Genomic DNA, 13,680 nt, shown 5'->3' on the forward strand with positions numbered 1-13,680 from the left:
AAAGCATGCCCTATGCAGCTAATGTAAGTATGTAACTCTTTCTTTAATATGTGTATGATTCTTCTCAGTTTTCAGTCTTTAACCACTTAAGTAATTCAATCAATATCAATGATGGTCTATAGCCTCAACTTTATCCTTGGTATCAACTTGTTTCACTAAGATGGTTGAATTACATGGAACTTTTCCTTTTGGTATCATTTCCTCCTTCATGAAGCATTCACACTAAATCAAATTGTAAAACAATTCTCAAAAGTCTCTCTGCAGTTGAAGAATGAGCGTTTTCTTGAACTATGTATACACTTCTCATTGCTTTTTCCCCCTTTGAGAAAAGGACATTAAAACTCTTTATGCTTTGCTTGGCATTAGAATTATGCAAACCCTCTTACAAAAGAAAAGAACAATGAACTTCTTCAAACAAGCAAAGTATAATAAAAAAATTTTGATTGAGTAGTTACACGCACTTAACTTCAATTGATTCTTAGGTTGTGTATGCCAATTCAATGGATATTAAACAACTTTTTTTAAGGAGAAATTACATTTTACCACCCTGAACTATATATTTTTATTACACTTTGCACTCAAAACTTTTCAAATGCATGTTTTGCACTCAAAACTATGATCCTTATTACGCTTTGCACCCCGATATCAAGTTTGCTGTTAACTTGGATAAAAAATATAGCACAACATGAAAAGACCTAATTGCCCTTCTACTCAATCCTTTAAAAACAATATACATTTTTTTTAAAAAAAAATTATTATTACAAATAAGGATGTTGAATCTCTTTATGCTTTGCTTGGCATTTGAATTACGCAAACCCTTTACAAAAGAAAGAACAATATACTTCTTCAAACAAAAAAGTATACATATAATTTTTAAATTTGATTGAGTCAATTCTACATAAAGAAAAAGAAGTGTCCTTCTCAATCCTTTAAGAACAATATACTTTATTAATTATTATTACAGATAAGGACTTTGAATCTCTTTATGCTTTGCTTGGCATTTGAATTATGCAAATCCCTTTACAGAAGAATAACAACATACTTATTCAAAAAAACAAAGTACACATAATTTTTTAAATTTGATTGAGTCAATTTTATGTAAAGAAAAAGAAGTCCACTTCTTCAAAGTATATTTGTGTTGATGTTGGTTCTTATTTTCTTGATTGTTATAAAAGAATATTAAGAATTGAAGAAATACTGTAAGATTTCTTATAGATCATAGATTCCTTCTTCTTCTTCTTCTTTTCCCTTTTGCCTTTCTTCTTTTAGTGTTTTTAAATAAATGAATAATTGTGGTATTCAAATTTCTTGAAAGAGCGTCATAATAATGAAGGTAATCCTGTTTATTTATTTATTTATTTTTTACCACATCAGTCTAATACTTGAGTTTTTCAAAAAGAAAGAAAATGGAAAGAGGGAACCGAGGGGGGAGGGGGGACAAACATAATATTCTTCATGCCTTTCAAATACTACTTCCAATAAAACCTACAGTGACAAAGCATGATTACATAAATAATAACTTAAAATATATTGAAGCAAAAGGGTTAAACGGAACTATAGTTTTTTGAAAGAAACAAGTTTTTTTTTTTTAATACCAAAAAAGGGAGAAAGCAACCCAACATAATACACAACAAGCTTAGGCACTAAATACACATCATAGCAAAGTCCATTTTGGTTCAAAAAATCTAAATCAGCTAGCCTGATCTGTTGCAGCCAGTTTGAGGTCTTCTTGTGCTGAAGTAGATGGACTAAATGCCTGCTGGTACCTAGAAACAAAATATAATGGAAACCATGGTTTTTAGCTTTGAGCGCAGCTTCTACCATAGCATCCAACAGCGCCCCACCTGTTGTATCTGCTACATTACTATTTACACCATAGAACAAGCTATCTCTCTGCTAAATTAACTCATAATAACTTAAAATATACTCAAACTAAAGTAAATTAATTAGGTCATATCTCTTTTAAGTGACAAAGAATGATTATGTAAATAATATAATATGACTTTTATCTATTAAAAATATGCCACAATTTGCATTAATCTATGATCACTCAATTACTATCTTATTATTACCGGATTTTTATTAAGAGGCCATTAGTGTGCTAGTGAACCCTGGGAACAAAACCAATGAAGTCGATACCGTACCGGTACCGGCCGTACCGGCCGGTACGTACCGTACCAGTTGCATATCGGTATCGAAACATTAACGTTTCGTATCGGTTTAAATACCGGCCGTACCGACCATGTATCGGCCATACCGGCCAATTTCGGGCAATACCGGCCGATACCGGGCGTACCGGCCGGTACAGAAAAAAGTTTTTTTTAAAATTTTTTTTTTTAAGTTTTGTAATTTTTGAATTTTTGTTACGGTAGAATGGTAACTTATTAGTATTATTTGTTTTCTTAGTATGCAATGGTAACTTTTAAGCTTTCTATTTTTTATATTGTGTGTTTTTTTTTTCCCCTTTTAATTAATACTAAAGTTTAAAATTATGAATAATTAGTTTTGAATTGAGGAAATGTTTTATGATAAACTTTTATATTTATTATAATATATATACACACACATACATATATATATATATTTATTTATTTTAAAATATAAAAAATAGTGATAAACCCGAAACGGTACACCGGTATTGACCGGTATCCGAAATATACCGTACCGCTGGGCAAACCGGTACAGCCTCCGGTACGGTATTGACTCCCTTGAACAAAACAACTTCTTTAGAGAAAATGAAAGTTTTCTTGCAGTAAAGGCACAAGATAATTAGAATGAATGAAAATTATGTTATGTTATCTATTGCATCATATGCTGAGATAAAAGAAAATTCTTAAAATTATATATTTATATGTTTTGTCAAGATTTGGTGGCTCAATGCAAATGGAAGGTTGGCAAAGCATGATTCACAATTCTCAATTTTTCGCCATGTGTCTCATTTAATTTTTAATTTAGTACTAAGTGAATTATTTAGTGTAAAAATCAAAGAGTACAAATCCAATTAGATTCTAAATTGGATTTCAATTGAAGTCCAATTTTTTGTCACGTGTCCATCTAAGTTTTTAATTTTTGTGACAAGTGAATTATTAGGTGCAAAAACCAAAGAGTCTAAAACCAATTAAATTATAAATCATAAGTATAATGAGAAACCATTACATGTTTCAGAAATGTATGGTTTAAAAAAAGTGTAAGCTTGCATAATTTGAACCTCTTCTATAAAAAAAATTTGAATTGTATAATTACGATTTTTGTTTTTAATTATATCTGTGCATTTGCATGAAGCTACATATTAGTCTAATAGTAAAGTTTGAGCCTATAAAGATTGAAAATTTTTATAGACAATGTTTTTTAATAGATTTGGACACATGAAAGATAAGTTTCAAGTTTAGAATATTCAATTTGTTTTTTTTTTTTTTTTTTTGAAATTATGGCAAGCAAGAATAATACCTTGCTTATTTCCTTATTTTGTTCTTTCCTTGTTTTATTTCTTTTGAGATTCTTTTGAGATAGAGAATGCATTTCTTATTTGGTACGATTAATAACAATGCTATATATAGTGGAATTTGAGGCTAACTTGGAGGCTTACCTAGGTGTGTTTTGAAGCCAAAATTGGATTCTTCTTGTCATAAGTATCATTAATTGCTTCAACAAATTTGTTCATATACGTGTTTTTCTATTGCTATTCATAAATAGGTTTTTTTGCTTGCTTAAAATTTGTCATATAGATGTTAAATAAATATCATACTTTTTGAGATATATTACTGCTAAATTGTTTGGTATGTGTTAATTTTTTTGTAGCTTTGATTAAAGTTATATCACTCAATGACTTTTTATAAATCACATTTTTCTTTAATCCATGTATTTACTTGATATCAATTATAGTTTACTTACACGCAAAATTTCAAAATAATCAATTGTCATTTATTATTAAGGGTAAAACTTATATATAGTACCTTAGGTNGAAGTTTGTGATGTGCATTTGTATTAGAACTTCTTTCCCTCTTCCTCTCCCATCCCTCTTCCTCTCCCTTGTGTGTGTTTGTTTCTCAGAAAAGAAAAAACCATCACTCTTTATCAGATGATTCAGATCCATTGAGATTGTTTTGTTCAGTACAATAAAACTTAAAATTAATAGGAACAAACGTTACAAACCAATCCCCCTGTTTGGTCCCAAGAGAACAAACGATATTGAATGTGGTAGGTTGATTTCATTTTCCAAACCAGAAAATCTTAAAATGAGAAACAAACAACTGTGTTTAAAAGAAATCAAAAGAAAAGGTTTTCAAAACCAAAAGAAAGGGTTTTCAAAACCAAAAGAAAGAAAGAATCTAGAATTTAGGGGGAAAGAGATTACAGTTGACATTAAAAATTGGAACTTTTTAGGTGAGGGGTTGAGCACGAAGCACATATAAAAGTTGCCGAAGAAGGAAAAATCGTCTATAATTTTGTTGGAGGTGGAAACCAAATTGGCAGATCTCCATGGGGAGGGAAGGGTTTTTTTTTTTTTTTTTGCAATATTATTTTATTATTTTAAGAGTATTTTCAGTGGAATGCTAATGTTACAGAATTTTAAAGAAATCTATTTGGTAAAGTACCTTAGAAACTCTAGAAAATCTGAATCTGTCATTTTCTAATGCATGCCGTGTTGATCTGAAGCAACAGCCATGCCAATCAGATCTCTCTAATCATGGTACAAATTTTGGATTAAAAAAATTGAAGTCCACTGTATAATTATTGATCTAATTAATTAAGTTGGTAATTTGGATTAAAATTTATCAATTGGAGTCTAGGAAAATCTGCTTCACATTTCACTATATGCAATCCAATTTTCTTATCTTGGGAGTTTTGTCAAAAAATAAATAAATAAATAAATAACTAAATTGGTTGGCTATAGGATAATTTTTAAGGTAAAATACTATTTTGGTCCCTAAACTTTACTAAAAATTTGTTTTTCATTCCTAAACTTTTAAGAAGTTCATTTTTGGTCCCTAAATTATTGAAAAGTTCATATTTCGTCCCTAAATTATTGATTTTTTTTTTTATATCCATAAATTTTACTCAAAGTTTGTTTTTCATCTCTACACTATTGAATTTTTTTTTTCATCCATATTTTTGTCTCTAAACTATTGAAAAAGCTATTTACAAAGTTTAGGGATGGAAAAAAAAAAAAAAACTTTTTAAAATTTAGGGACGAAAAACAAACTTTTGTTGAAATTTAAGGGTCAAAATAGTATATTACCCTAATTTTTATGAAGACTATGGACCTCACAACAAAATGTTGTCCACATCAACTTGGACCCATTAACAACATTTTCTCTCCCTTACAGACTAAAGCAATAGTTGAGCTAAAAACTTAACACTCACTCACCAATCACCATTTCCATTCCGTTCTGAACCCTACACACGCACATGATCTATATTTCAAACGGTCTTTAATCAACAAAAGACTAATAGAAAATGTGCTAACCATTGATGGCGACCATAATGACAGGTGAGCATAAGCATGGCAAAATGAGTTATGACCCAACAACTTGACCCAAACTTGGAAGAAAAGACATAACTTGAACCCATATTTTTTTTGATACAGAGTAAAAATAGGTTGACCTGTGACTCAACCTCTTTTATTTATTTATTTTACAGGTAAACCTAATCGAGCCATTTTTTTAACATTTAAAAATAATAATAAAAATCAAATTGCATGGATGGGTGCACAACTTAATATTAATTAATAATTATAATAATAAAGCCATTTGCCATGCCAGTGGCAGTCCAACCCCGTCATTATGAACCAAATCTATGTTATCTTTTTATATTATCAATCTAAGAATCCATTTGATTAGAGTGAAAACTGAAGGAATGGAAAATACATGAGAGACATCAGACAAGTGGAGAGAAACTCATGTTGTTTACAAGAGAGAAAAGAGAGGACCCAACGGTTTTGCATCCGGGCCCACCTCAAATCAATCTCCCCAAATCGAAGAGAAAACCAAGTGTAAATTTGGGATTACAACCATAAACCCCAGAATGTTGTTCTATCTGTATTTTTTCCCCCAGTCTTATCTAAGCTGCCACATAGCTAGTAGCCACCTACCAATACTTTTTTTTTCTTTTAAATATTTCATTATCTAAACATTGAGTAATCCGTTATTTTTTCCCTACATATCAATAGTCAGCCCCATCACTTGGAGTTCTATTTGACTAAATTGCATATAACTAAGGGTGTTCATGGATTGGGTTTGGTCGGATTGTCCATCAATCCATACTCGACCCAACTAAATCAAGTTTCAAAATCACAAACACCTCGCCGACTGATAGAATCACAAGTCGTCGACCACAAAAGCTTCACATTTGCAATAGTTAGATTGGTCGAAGTTGCCACATCCTCCTCCTCGAGATCGTGATGCGTGGCAGAGATTTATGGGAATCTAAGGTAGATCGCACCAAATCTTCTCAGATCGATGGAGATCTTATTGAATCTGGTGGAGATCTCGACATTGTGGAGATCTTCATTGAATTTGTGGGTTTCATCATTATAATGAGTTGTGAATCACTAGAGATGGAAGAACTACGAATGTATATGGCGGGTTGGTCATAGTTGATATATGGGTGGGGAGAACTACCACTCGACCTGATCTTGATCAGATTGGAAGATTGTACCCGTCGTCGATCAATCCATCGCTTGGATTAGATGCATTACAGGTCGGATGACTTTGGGTCGAGAGGGTTTATCAGGCCTGGTCAGATGCTAGACAACCTTAATATAATCAAACACTGAGTTAATTTTCCAAATTATAATTGTTGTTTTTCTAGCTTGAGAAATTAAAATTGTGAGCTTTGGCCTTATTGCCAAGTGATTGTAGTTTGAAGTTTGAACTTGAGATGTGTGAGAAAATTATCCCATGCAACGATTATATGTATTCCACCACTCTCAACTTGTGAGCCTTAAAAGTTGTAAGCCCTACAAGTTACAACTTCCAATATGTGAGAGAGTAGATGCAACGCATATGGGCATATAGCTACCACATAAAATACCCTTAAAATCTAGGCGTAAATGCACTTTTAGTCCCTATGTTTTGGCTTTTTTCCATTTTAGTCCCTACATTTTATTTTTTCCACTTTTAGTCCTTAAAACCAATTTACACGTTCCATTTTGGTCCTTTCCGTCAATCAACCGACGGAAATTGCTGAAGTGGCAACCGGAAGAATTAAAATACTATAAAAAATGCCACATCACCCTGACACGTTAGCATCTATTTTTTTTGGTAAATAATTTGTAAATTTTAACTAAATAAAAAAAGAAAATTTAAAAATACAAACTCAAATTTAAAAAACAAGAACACAAGAACATAGACACAGAAAATAAGACCAATCACACGAATTCAATCACACAAATTCAATTAAAATATCACTTCTTTCTCTCTCTTCTTTGAATCACATGGTGACTCCTCTCTCTCATTTCTCATCTGCCTTTCTCTCTCCCCTCTCTCTGATTCAGTGTCTCTCTCAGATCGGCATGGACTGGAGATCGAAATCAGCAGCATGGACTGGAAGATCAGCGACAATAGCATGGTGTTTTGGAGATCGGCGACGACGGCGTGGTGGTTTGGAGCGGCGGCGATGGTGGATTCTCTCTCTTTCTCTCATTCCGTTCCTCTCTCTCTCACTTCGATTCTCTCTCTCAAATTGGATGTGGGTTTTGGTTTTTCTTTGAATTTTTGTTGTGGGTATTGATGCAAGATTCATGGTGGTGTTTTGGAGATCGGCAGCAACGGTGTGGTGTTTTGGAGCGGCGGCGATGGTGGATTCTCTCTCTCTCTCTCTCTCTCTCATTCTAATCCTCTCTCTCTCACTTCGATTCTCTCTCTCAGATTGGATGTGGGTTTTGGTTTTTCTTTGAATTTTTGTTGTGTGTATTGATGCAAGATTCATGGTGGCGGCAGTGGAGGATTGTTGTGTTGTTTGTGGGGATGGGTTCACTATGGGTTTAGGGAGGTTGATACTGATGTGGGTGGCGATTTGGTGGCAATGGGTCTTTGGGTGTTCTGATTCTCTCTCTCAAATTGGATGTAAGTTTTGGTTTTGCTTTGAATTTTTGTTATGGGTATCAGTGCATCTGCAGCTTCATGGTGGTGACAGTGGAGGGTTTCACACTTAATCCTTGAGTTTTAGGGTTTCTGGGTTTTTGAGTGTTTGAGATTTCTGGGTTTCTTTGATTTTATGATTTTGGCTATGAATCTTTGGGGAAGAACCAGAAAAATTGATGGGTTTTCAGCATTATTGATTTGATTTTAAGTGGGAAAGGAAGTTGATTCAATGGGTTTAATTTTGAATTCATGTTGTTGGGTCTAATTTTCTGGGTCTCTGTTCTTGTGTTCTTGTTTTTTAAATTTCAGTTTGTATTTTTAAATTTTCTTTTTTTATTTAGTTAAAATTTACAAATTATTTACCAAAAAAAAAAAAATAGATGCTGACGTGTCAGGGTGATGTGGCATTTTTTATAATATTTTAATTCTTCCGGTTGCCACCTCAGCAATTTCCGTCGGTTGATTGACGGAAAGGACCAAAATGGAACGCGTAAATTGGTTTTAGGGACTAAAAGTGGAAAAAATAAAATATAGGGACTAAAATGGAAAAAAGCAAAAACATAGGGACTAAAAGTGCATTTACGCCTAAGATCAATGGTTACTTACTAAGTTTTTTTTTTTTTAAGAAGAAAAATTTCTTACTACTGCGTTTGGGATTTGAGAAAAAGTTAGCTTATTTTACTTTTAAACTTATTTTTGCTCCTAAAGTGGGTCTCATTACTCCAAAAGTCAGTTTTTGGCTTCTTTTTTTTTTTTTTTTTTTTTTTTTTGCATATTTTCAGCAAAAAATTTTCAATTTCAGTAAAATAAACAATTCTCAAAGAGAACCTAAGTTGGTCATTCCTTCTCTTCTCATATTTTGAGAAATAGCAAGCAGATTGTAATATCGTGGGATGGCAAGACAAGAATTTAAGATTTTGTTTCTAAATGTTAGACATTTGGTGCATTTGTGACCCTCAAAAGTCCAACAATATTGAGTTTTATTTTAGTTCAATTTGGTCTCGTTTGGAGGTTTTCACATTTTGAATTATTTTTGGAGAGTTATTTTTCGGAGAATAGTTTTTGACTTTTGGTGAGACTATAAGATGAAACTTCATGGGTCTGGAATCGTTACCATGTACCTGGTTTATACAATTGTGTTCAAGGTTGTAGATGCCCCATTTTACGACCTCTATTATTATTTTAAGTCTGATTTGAGTTCATGAGTAATCATTTTAAAGAAAAATTTAATTATTTTTCGTATGAGCTCAAATTTTGTCACAACAATCAAGCTTGCATTGTGTGTGTGTTTGTTTCTCAAATAAATAAATAAATAAACTAACTTGAAGTGTTCTTCTCAAAAAAAAAAAAAAAAAAAAAAAAAAAAACTTGAAGTGGCCTCTATATATAAAATAGAACACAATTGTGTTCATCAAATATTTTATAGTGTGTGGATGATCAATTGAAAGACTAAATTCTATATATTATTTCATTTTCATATTTCTTTTTAGTTCATTTTATTTGGCAAAAAGGAAAACTAGTATCACGAACCAAAATAAATGGGAACTTGTGGAGGAGAACCTATCCCAAAAAAAGAAAACAAGAAAAAAAAAAAATCCTCTTATTATGCCATTACCGCTGGGCTAGTTTTATTCCAGCCCAAACTCAGTGAATGTACTTTGTATAGAAAGAGAAAACCAAGGCCCAAAGACATATTGAGTCAGCTCCCTATGTAAACTCCTCCGTATGGGATGAGCTATCTAAAACTGAAGAACTAGTTAGTAGGTACTACTAGTCATTAGTTGCATCTGCATATATCTCCAATCTCCATGAACCATGATTGTTCCTGTTCCAGTTCCACCCTTGAAGCTTCTTCAACTTCAATCCCATCTTCCATATTTTTCTATTCCCCAAACTACCCTTCTTCCTCCACCTCATTTTCTCTCTCCTTCCCTTCACAAATCCACTCTTTTCCCCAGGTTCAAACCCACCTTCAATTTCTTCAGAGTTTCAAAACCTGAAGCACCAATTGCTGCCAATGAAGGTGGCGAATACTCTTCCAATGTTTTTTCACCGGAACTTGAAGACTTGTCCCCAAACGGTGTCGTTTATAAGAAAACTCTGGCATTGGTTGAGTGCTCCATGTTTGCTGCGCTCACTGGCTTGGTCTACTTCTTGAGCAATTCTCTCTCAATTGAGGTCTCTTGCTCTTAAAACTCTTATTTGCTAAATGGGTCTTAGCCAATTTATTAGTTATTGCTCTCTACACTTTCTATCGCGTTATTTATGCTCTGTTCTTTTTTCTCTTATAATTTGTTTATGCTGCTTTTTGTACCGTCTCCTGTGAACCATTCTTTATGTATGTGTGTGTGTATATATTCCATGGCTTATTTTTTGTTTCCCTGCATTTTCTATTTCTTAGACTTTTTATTTTTTTATTTTTTTTAGCTTCACTTGTTTGCCTTTTGGATTATATTAGCCCATTAGCATAGGCACAGGCTTAATTCTATTTTGTTTGCAAAGCAGGTCTCTTACTTCTATTAGTATAGGATTTAGTTTATTATATATACACATTATGGTTTATTGAAACACATGATTTGTACTATACTCTAATATATTATTGATGTAGCCCTTTAGGATTTTCTCCCTCAATTTAGGCCATTAGGCTGGACCATGTAACCCTTGTGTGTTATTATGTTCTATACTTTATGCTTTCGCTTCTGCATCCATATTAACATATTCAACATAGTGTATCAATGCTAATATTTAACAGTTTCAAATTGGCTTTTATAAAATATAATTGGGTCTTCTTTTGTTTCCTGGTGCATATTGATTATTTTTATTTTGAGAATGGGTTTAAGAAAATTTATTCAAATGGAGAAAATTACTCCCACGAAAGAACTACAGAAATATCTGGGGGTAAAAAAATAAAAATCAGACTAGATTTAAGAACCAGCAATATCCTTGGCTTTTCTATCCAGGGGGTGAACTACTGCGTTACAATGTGTCTTCATTTGCTTGTCCTTAATAAGAGTTCATATAAAGCCATTCAATCTTCTTCAAATTTATGAGCATTGATGACAAACTCAGAATCGCCTTCAATTATCACCTCTCTGTAGCCCAATATTAATGCAAAATCTCCTGCTTTCAACCCTCCAAGGGCCTCCACTTCCGCTACCAATGAAACGCTTTTCTGTAAAAAATGGCCCCGCAAAGTTGATTTTAATGAGCTACTTTTCTGGAGGGGTCCATTCTGTGCTGCAAATTGCTGGAATTTGGGCGAGCGAGGGGGTGATGAAGGAGCCACAATACCATCACGAGCATGGTTGTCAAAATCATGATCTGAATCACGATTTTAAGGTCCTACCTTACCAAACCATTTAGGATCGCACTAGGATCCTAAAAACTGGTAGGATCGTACATAGGATCGTGTAGGATCGTATAGGATTGTATGGGATCTTACCGATCCTACCAAAAACATAAATTTTTGGTTTTTTTTTTTTATTTTTTTATTTTTTTATGGGATAATTTTTTGGTTTTGATGAAGTTTTGAGGGTTTTTATTTTTTCATGTTGTGATGGTATGATTTTTTATTTTTATTTTTTAAAATTATGTTAACCTAAGCAAATGTTTTCTAGTTTCTAGTTCACTTGTAATCAAAATGAAGGAATGCTTTATCATTTCTAAATGAAGAATTTGATGTTGACTTTGTTGCCTTTTAAGCTGCCTTGTAAGTTATAATATTGTTAAATTTGTTCGATCAATATACTAATTTGTATTCTGATATTACTAAAATATTTTTTTTATATATAATTTTATCAGCAATGCTTGTATTTGTATAATGATTGCTTGATTTTTTTGAGCATGCTCTTTAATTGTTGCTGAGTGGTATAACTTGAATAGTTGAGTGTGAAATTGTATCTTGATGTCTTTTGCAGCTCTAGTATACAAATATATAATATCTACATAGATGGTGAAATGGATGATGATGATTAGGAATTTAGGACGGTGGTTATAAGAACCTTAAAATGTGAATAATTAAATGTTCACTTCACCTTAATATTCATCTTGCATTTGGATTTCATATTGCAGGTAGCTAGTTTCCATTTGCTAACTTATTTTGTATTTCAAACTTGGAACTTAGAACTTGGAAAATATTTTTCATATGTTTTGATAAATATTTTGGTATTTGGTTGCTATTAAACATTTATAGAACTTTTTAGATACATTGGGTCAAAACTTAAATATATTTGTTTCGTTATATAGACTTAGCGATGTATGACATGCAAATTACATCATATGATGCAAATCTTAGTTTTTTTATTTTATTTATTTATATATTTTTATTTTTACGGATGAATTTATAATTTACGTTATTATTCAACATACAAAATCATTATCAATGCGCTTTTTGTTTTAAATTTGAAAATTTGTAGGATTTTACGATTCACGATCCGATATTACGATTTACGATCCCACCTACCTTTAACGATCTTACGTAGGATTCCGATTTTGACAACCTTAATCACGAGACATTCCTGAAGCACAGCATCTTGCAAAACCAGAATTTCACTAACAGGATCATCAAAAGATGCCAACGTTGTAACCCTCCACTAACTCGTCCCTCCAAACTCATCCCACACATATTGATTACTTATTTATAGAAATGTGCTGATTGTGGGAATTTCCTTTTTTAATAATTCATTTTCGATAGTTGGTATTATTATTCCCAAAAAGAAAAACAAGGAGCAACACCAAGAGCCTTGTTGCTCAGTGGCATTGTCTGCTCTCTTTGATAAGGTTTGAATTCCCCTCCTGCATTGTTGTAAGTACCGAATCATCCAAAAATAAAAATAAAAAGGAGAAAGTGGCAGCACACAAACCTGAAACCTTAACAAAACAGTGTTTTAAACACAAAGGAATGAACAACACAACCCGACCAAGCAAGAACAGAAAAGGGAGATTCCTTTTCTTTTCTTTTTTCCTGCCCTGATATAAATAGCTAATTATAATGTTCTTCAGTCCCATATAAATAGCTATATGTGTCTCACATTATTTATTTATTTTTTTCTTATGTATTGTGTCATGCATTTTTTTCTCAATAAGATATGGTTTTGCACAGAATTACTTTGGTTGCGTCTTCTCGTTGCCAATAGTAATCTCCTCAATGAGATGGGGCATTGCAGCAGGAAGGAAGACTATGGTTTGTAACCGATATTTCCACCATATTACAATACAGCATTTTTTGAAGATTTACATTGAAATCATTGTGTCATGTGTCTTAATTATTCTTCATAGGTGGCAACAACTATGCTATTACTAGTCTTGTCCGGTCCAGTGAAAGCCTTAACCTATCTGGTGAGCTTCCTTTTAAATTTTACAGCCCTCTGCATGAAGGATCATCTTGTTTTTATGTTTGCGTCTCTAGCTTAGTTCCTAGTCTTTTTTGAAATTTTGTAATCAAAACGAGTTTTTTTCTGAGCTCTTAATGATTTGTCTTTTGTGGATCTTTCTCAAGAATTTAGTACATTACATATACAAATACTACATTTAATGAGCTTTCAGTTTCTAGAACTTGTTCTTGGCATTTTTTTTTTTTTTTTTTTTTTTTTTTTTT

General features: G+C 32.5%; 1 protein-coding gene across 1 annotated transcript; it reads left to right on the forward strand.

Annotated features, from left to right (window-relative positions):
- Positions 1–9,769: 9,769 nt before the first annotated feature.
- Positions 9,770–13,421, forward strand: LOC112018929 (uncharacterized; the record flags this gene model as incomplete). The annotated part of the gene is given in 3 exon segments (XM_065770719.1): positions 9,770–10,262; positions 13,186–13,266; positions 13,362–13,421. Coding segments are annotated over 3 exon segments (504 nt in total), but the record flags the coding sequence as incomplete, so codon positions are not given.
- Between the last annotated feature and the right edge of the window lie 259 nt (positions 13,422–13,680).

Source organism: Quercus suber, unplaced genomic scaffold (genome assembly GCF_002906115.3).
Source record: "Quercus suber isolate HL8 unplaced genomic scaffold, Cork oak 2.0 scaffold_35, whole genome shotgun sequence".
NCBI lineage: Eukaryota > Viridiplantae > Streptophyta > Magnoliopsida > Fagales > Fagaceae > Quercus > Quercus suber.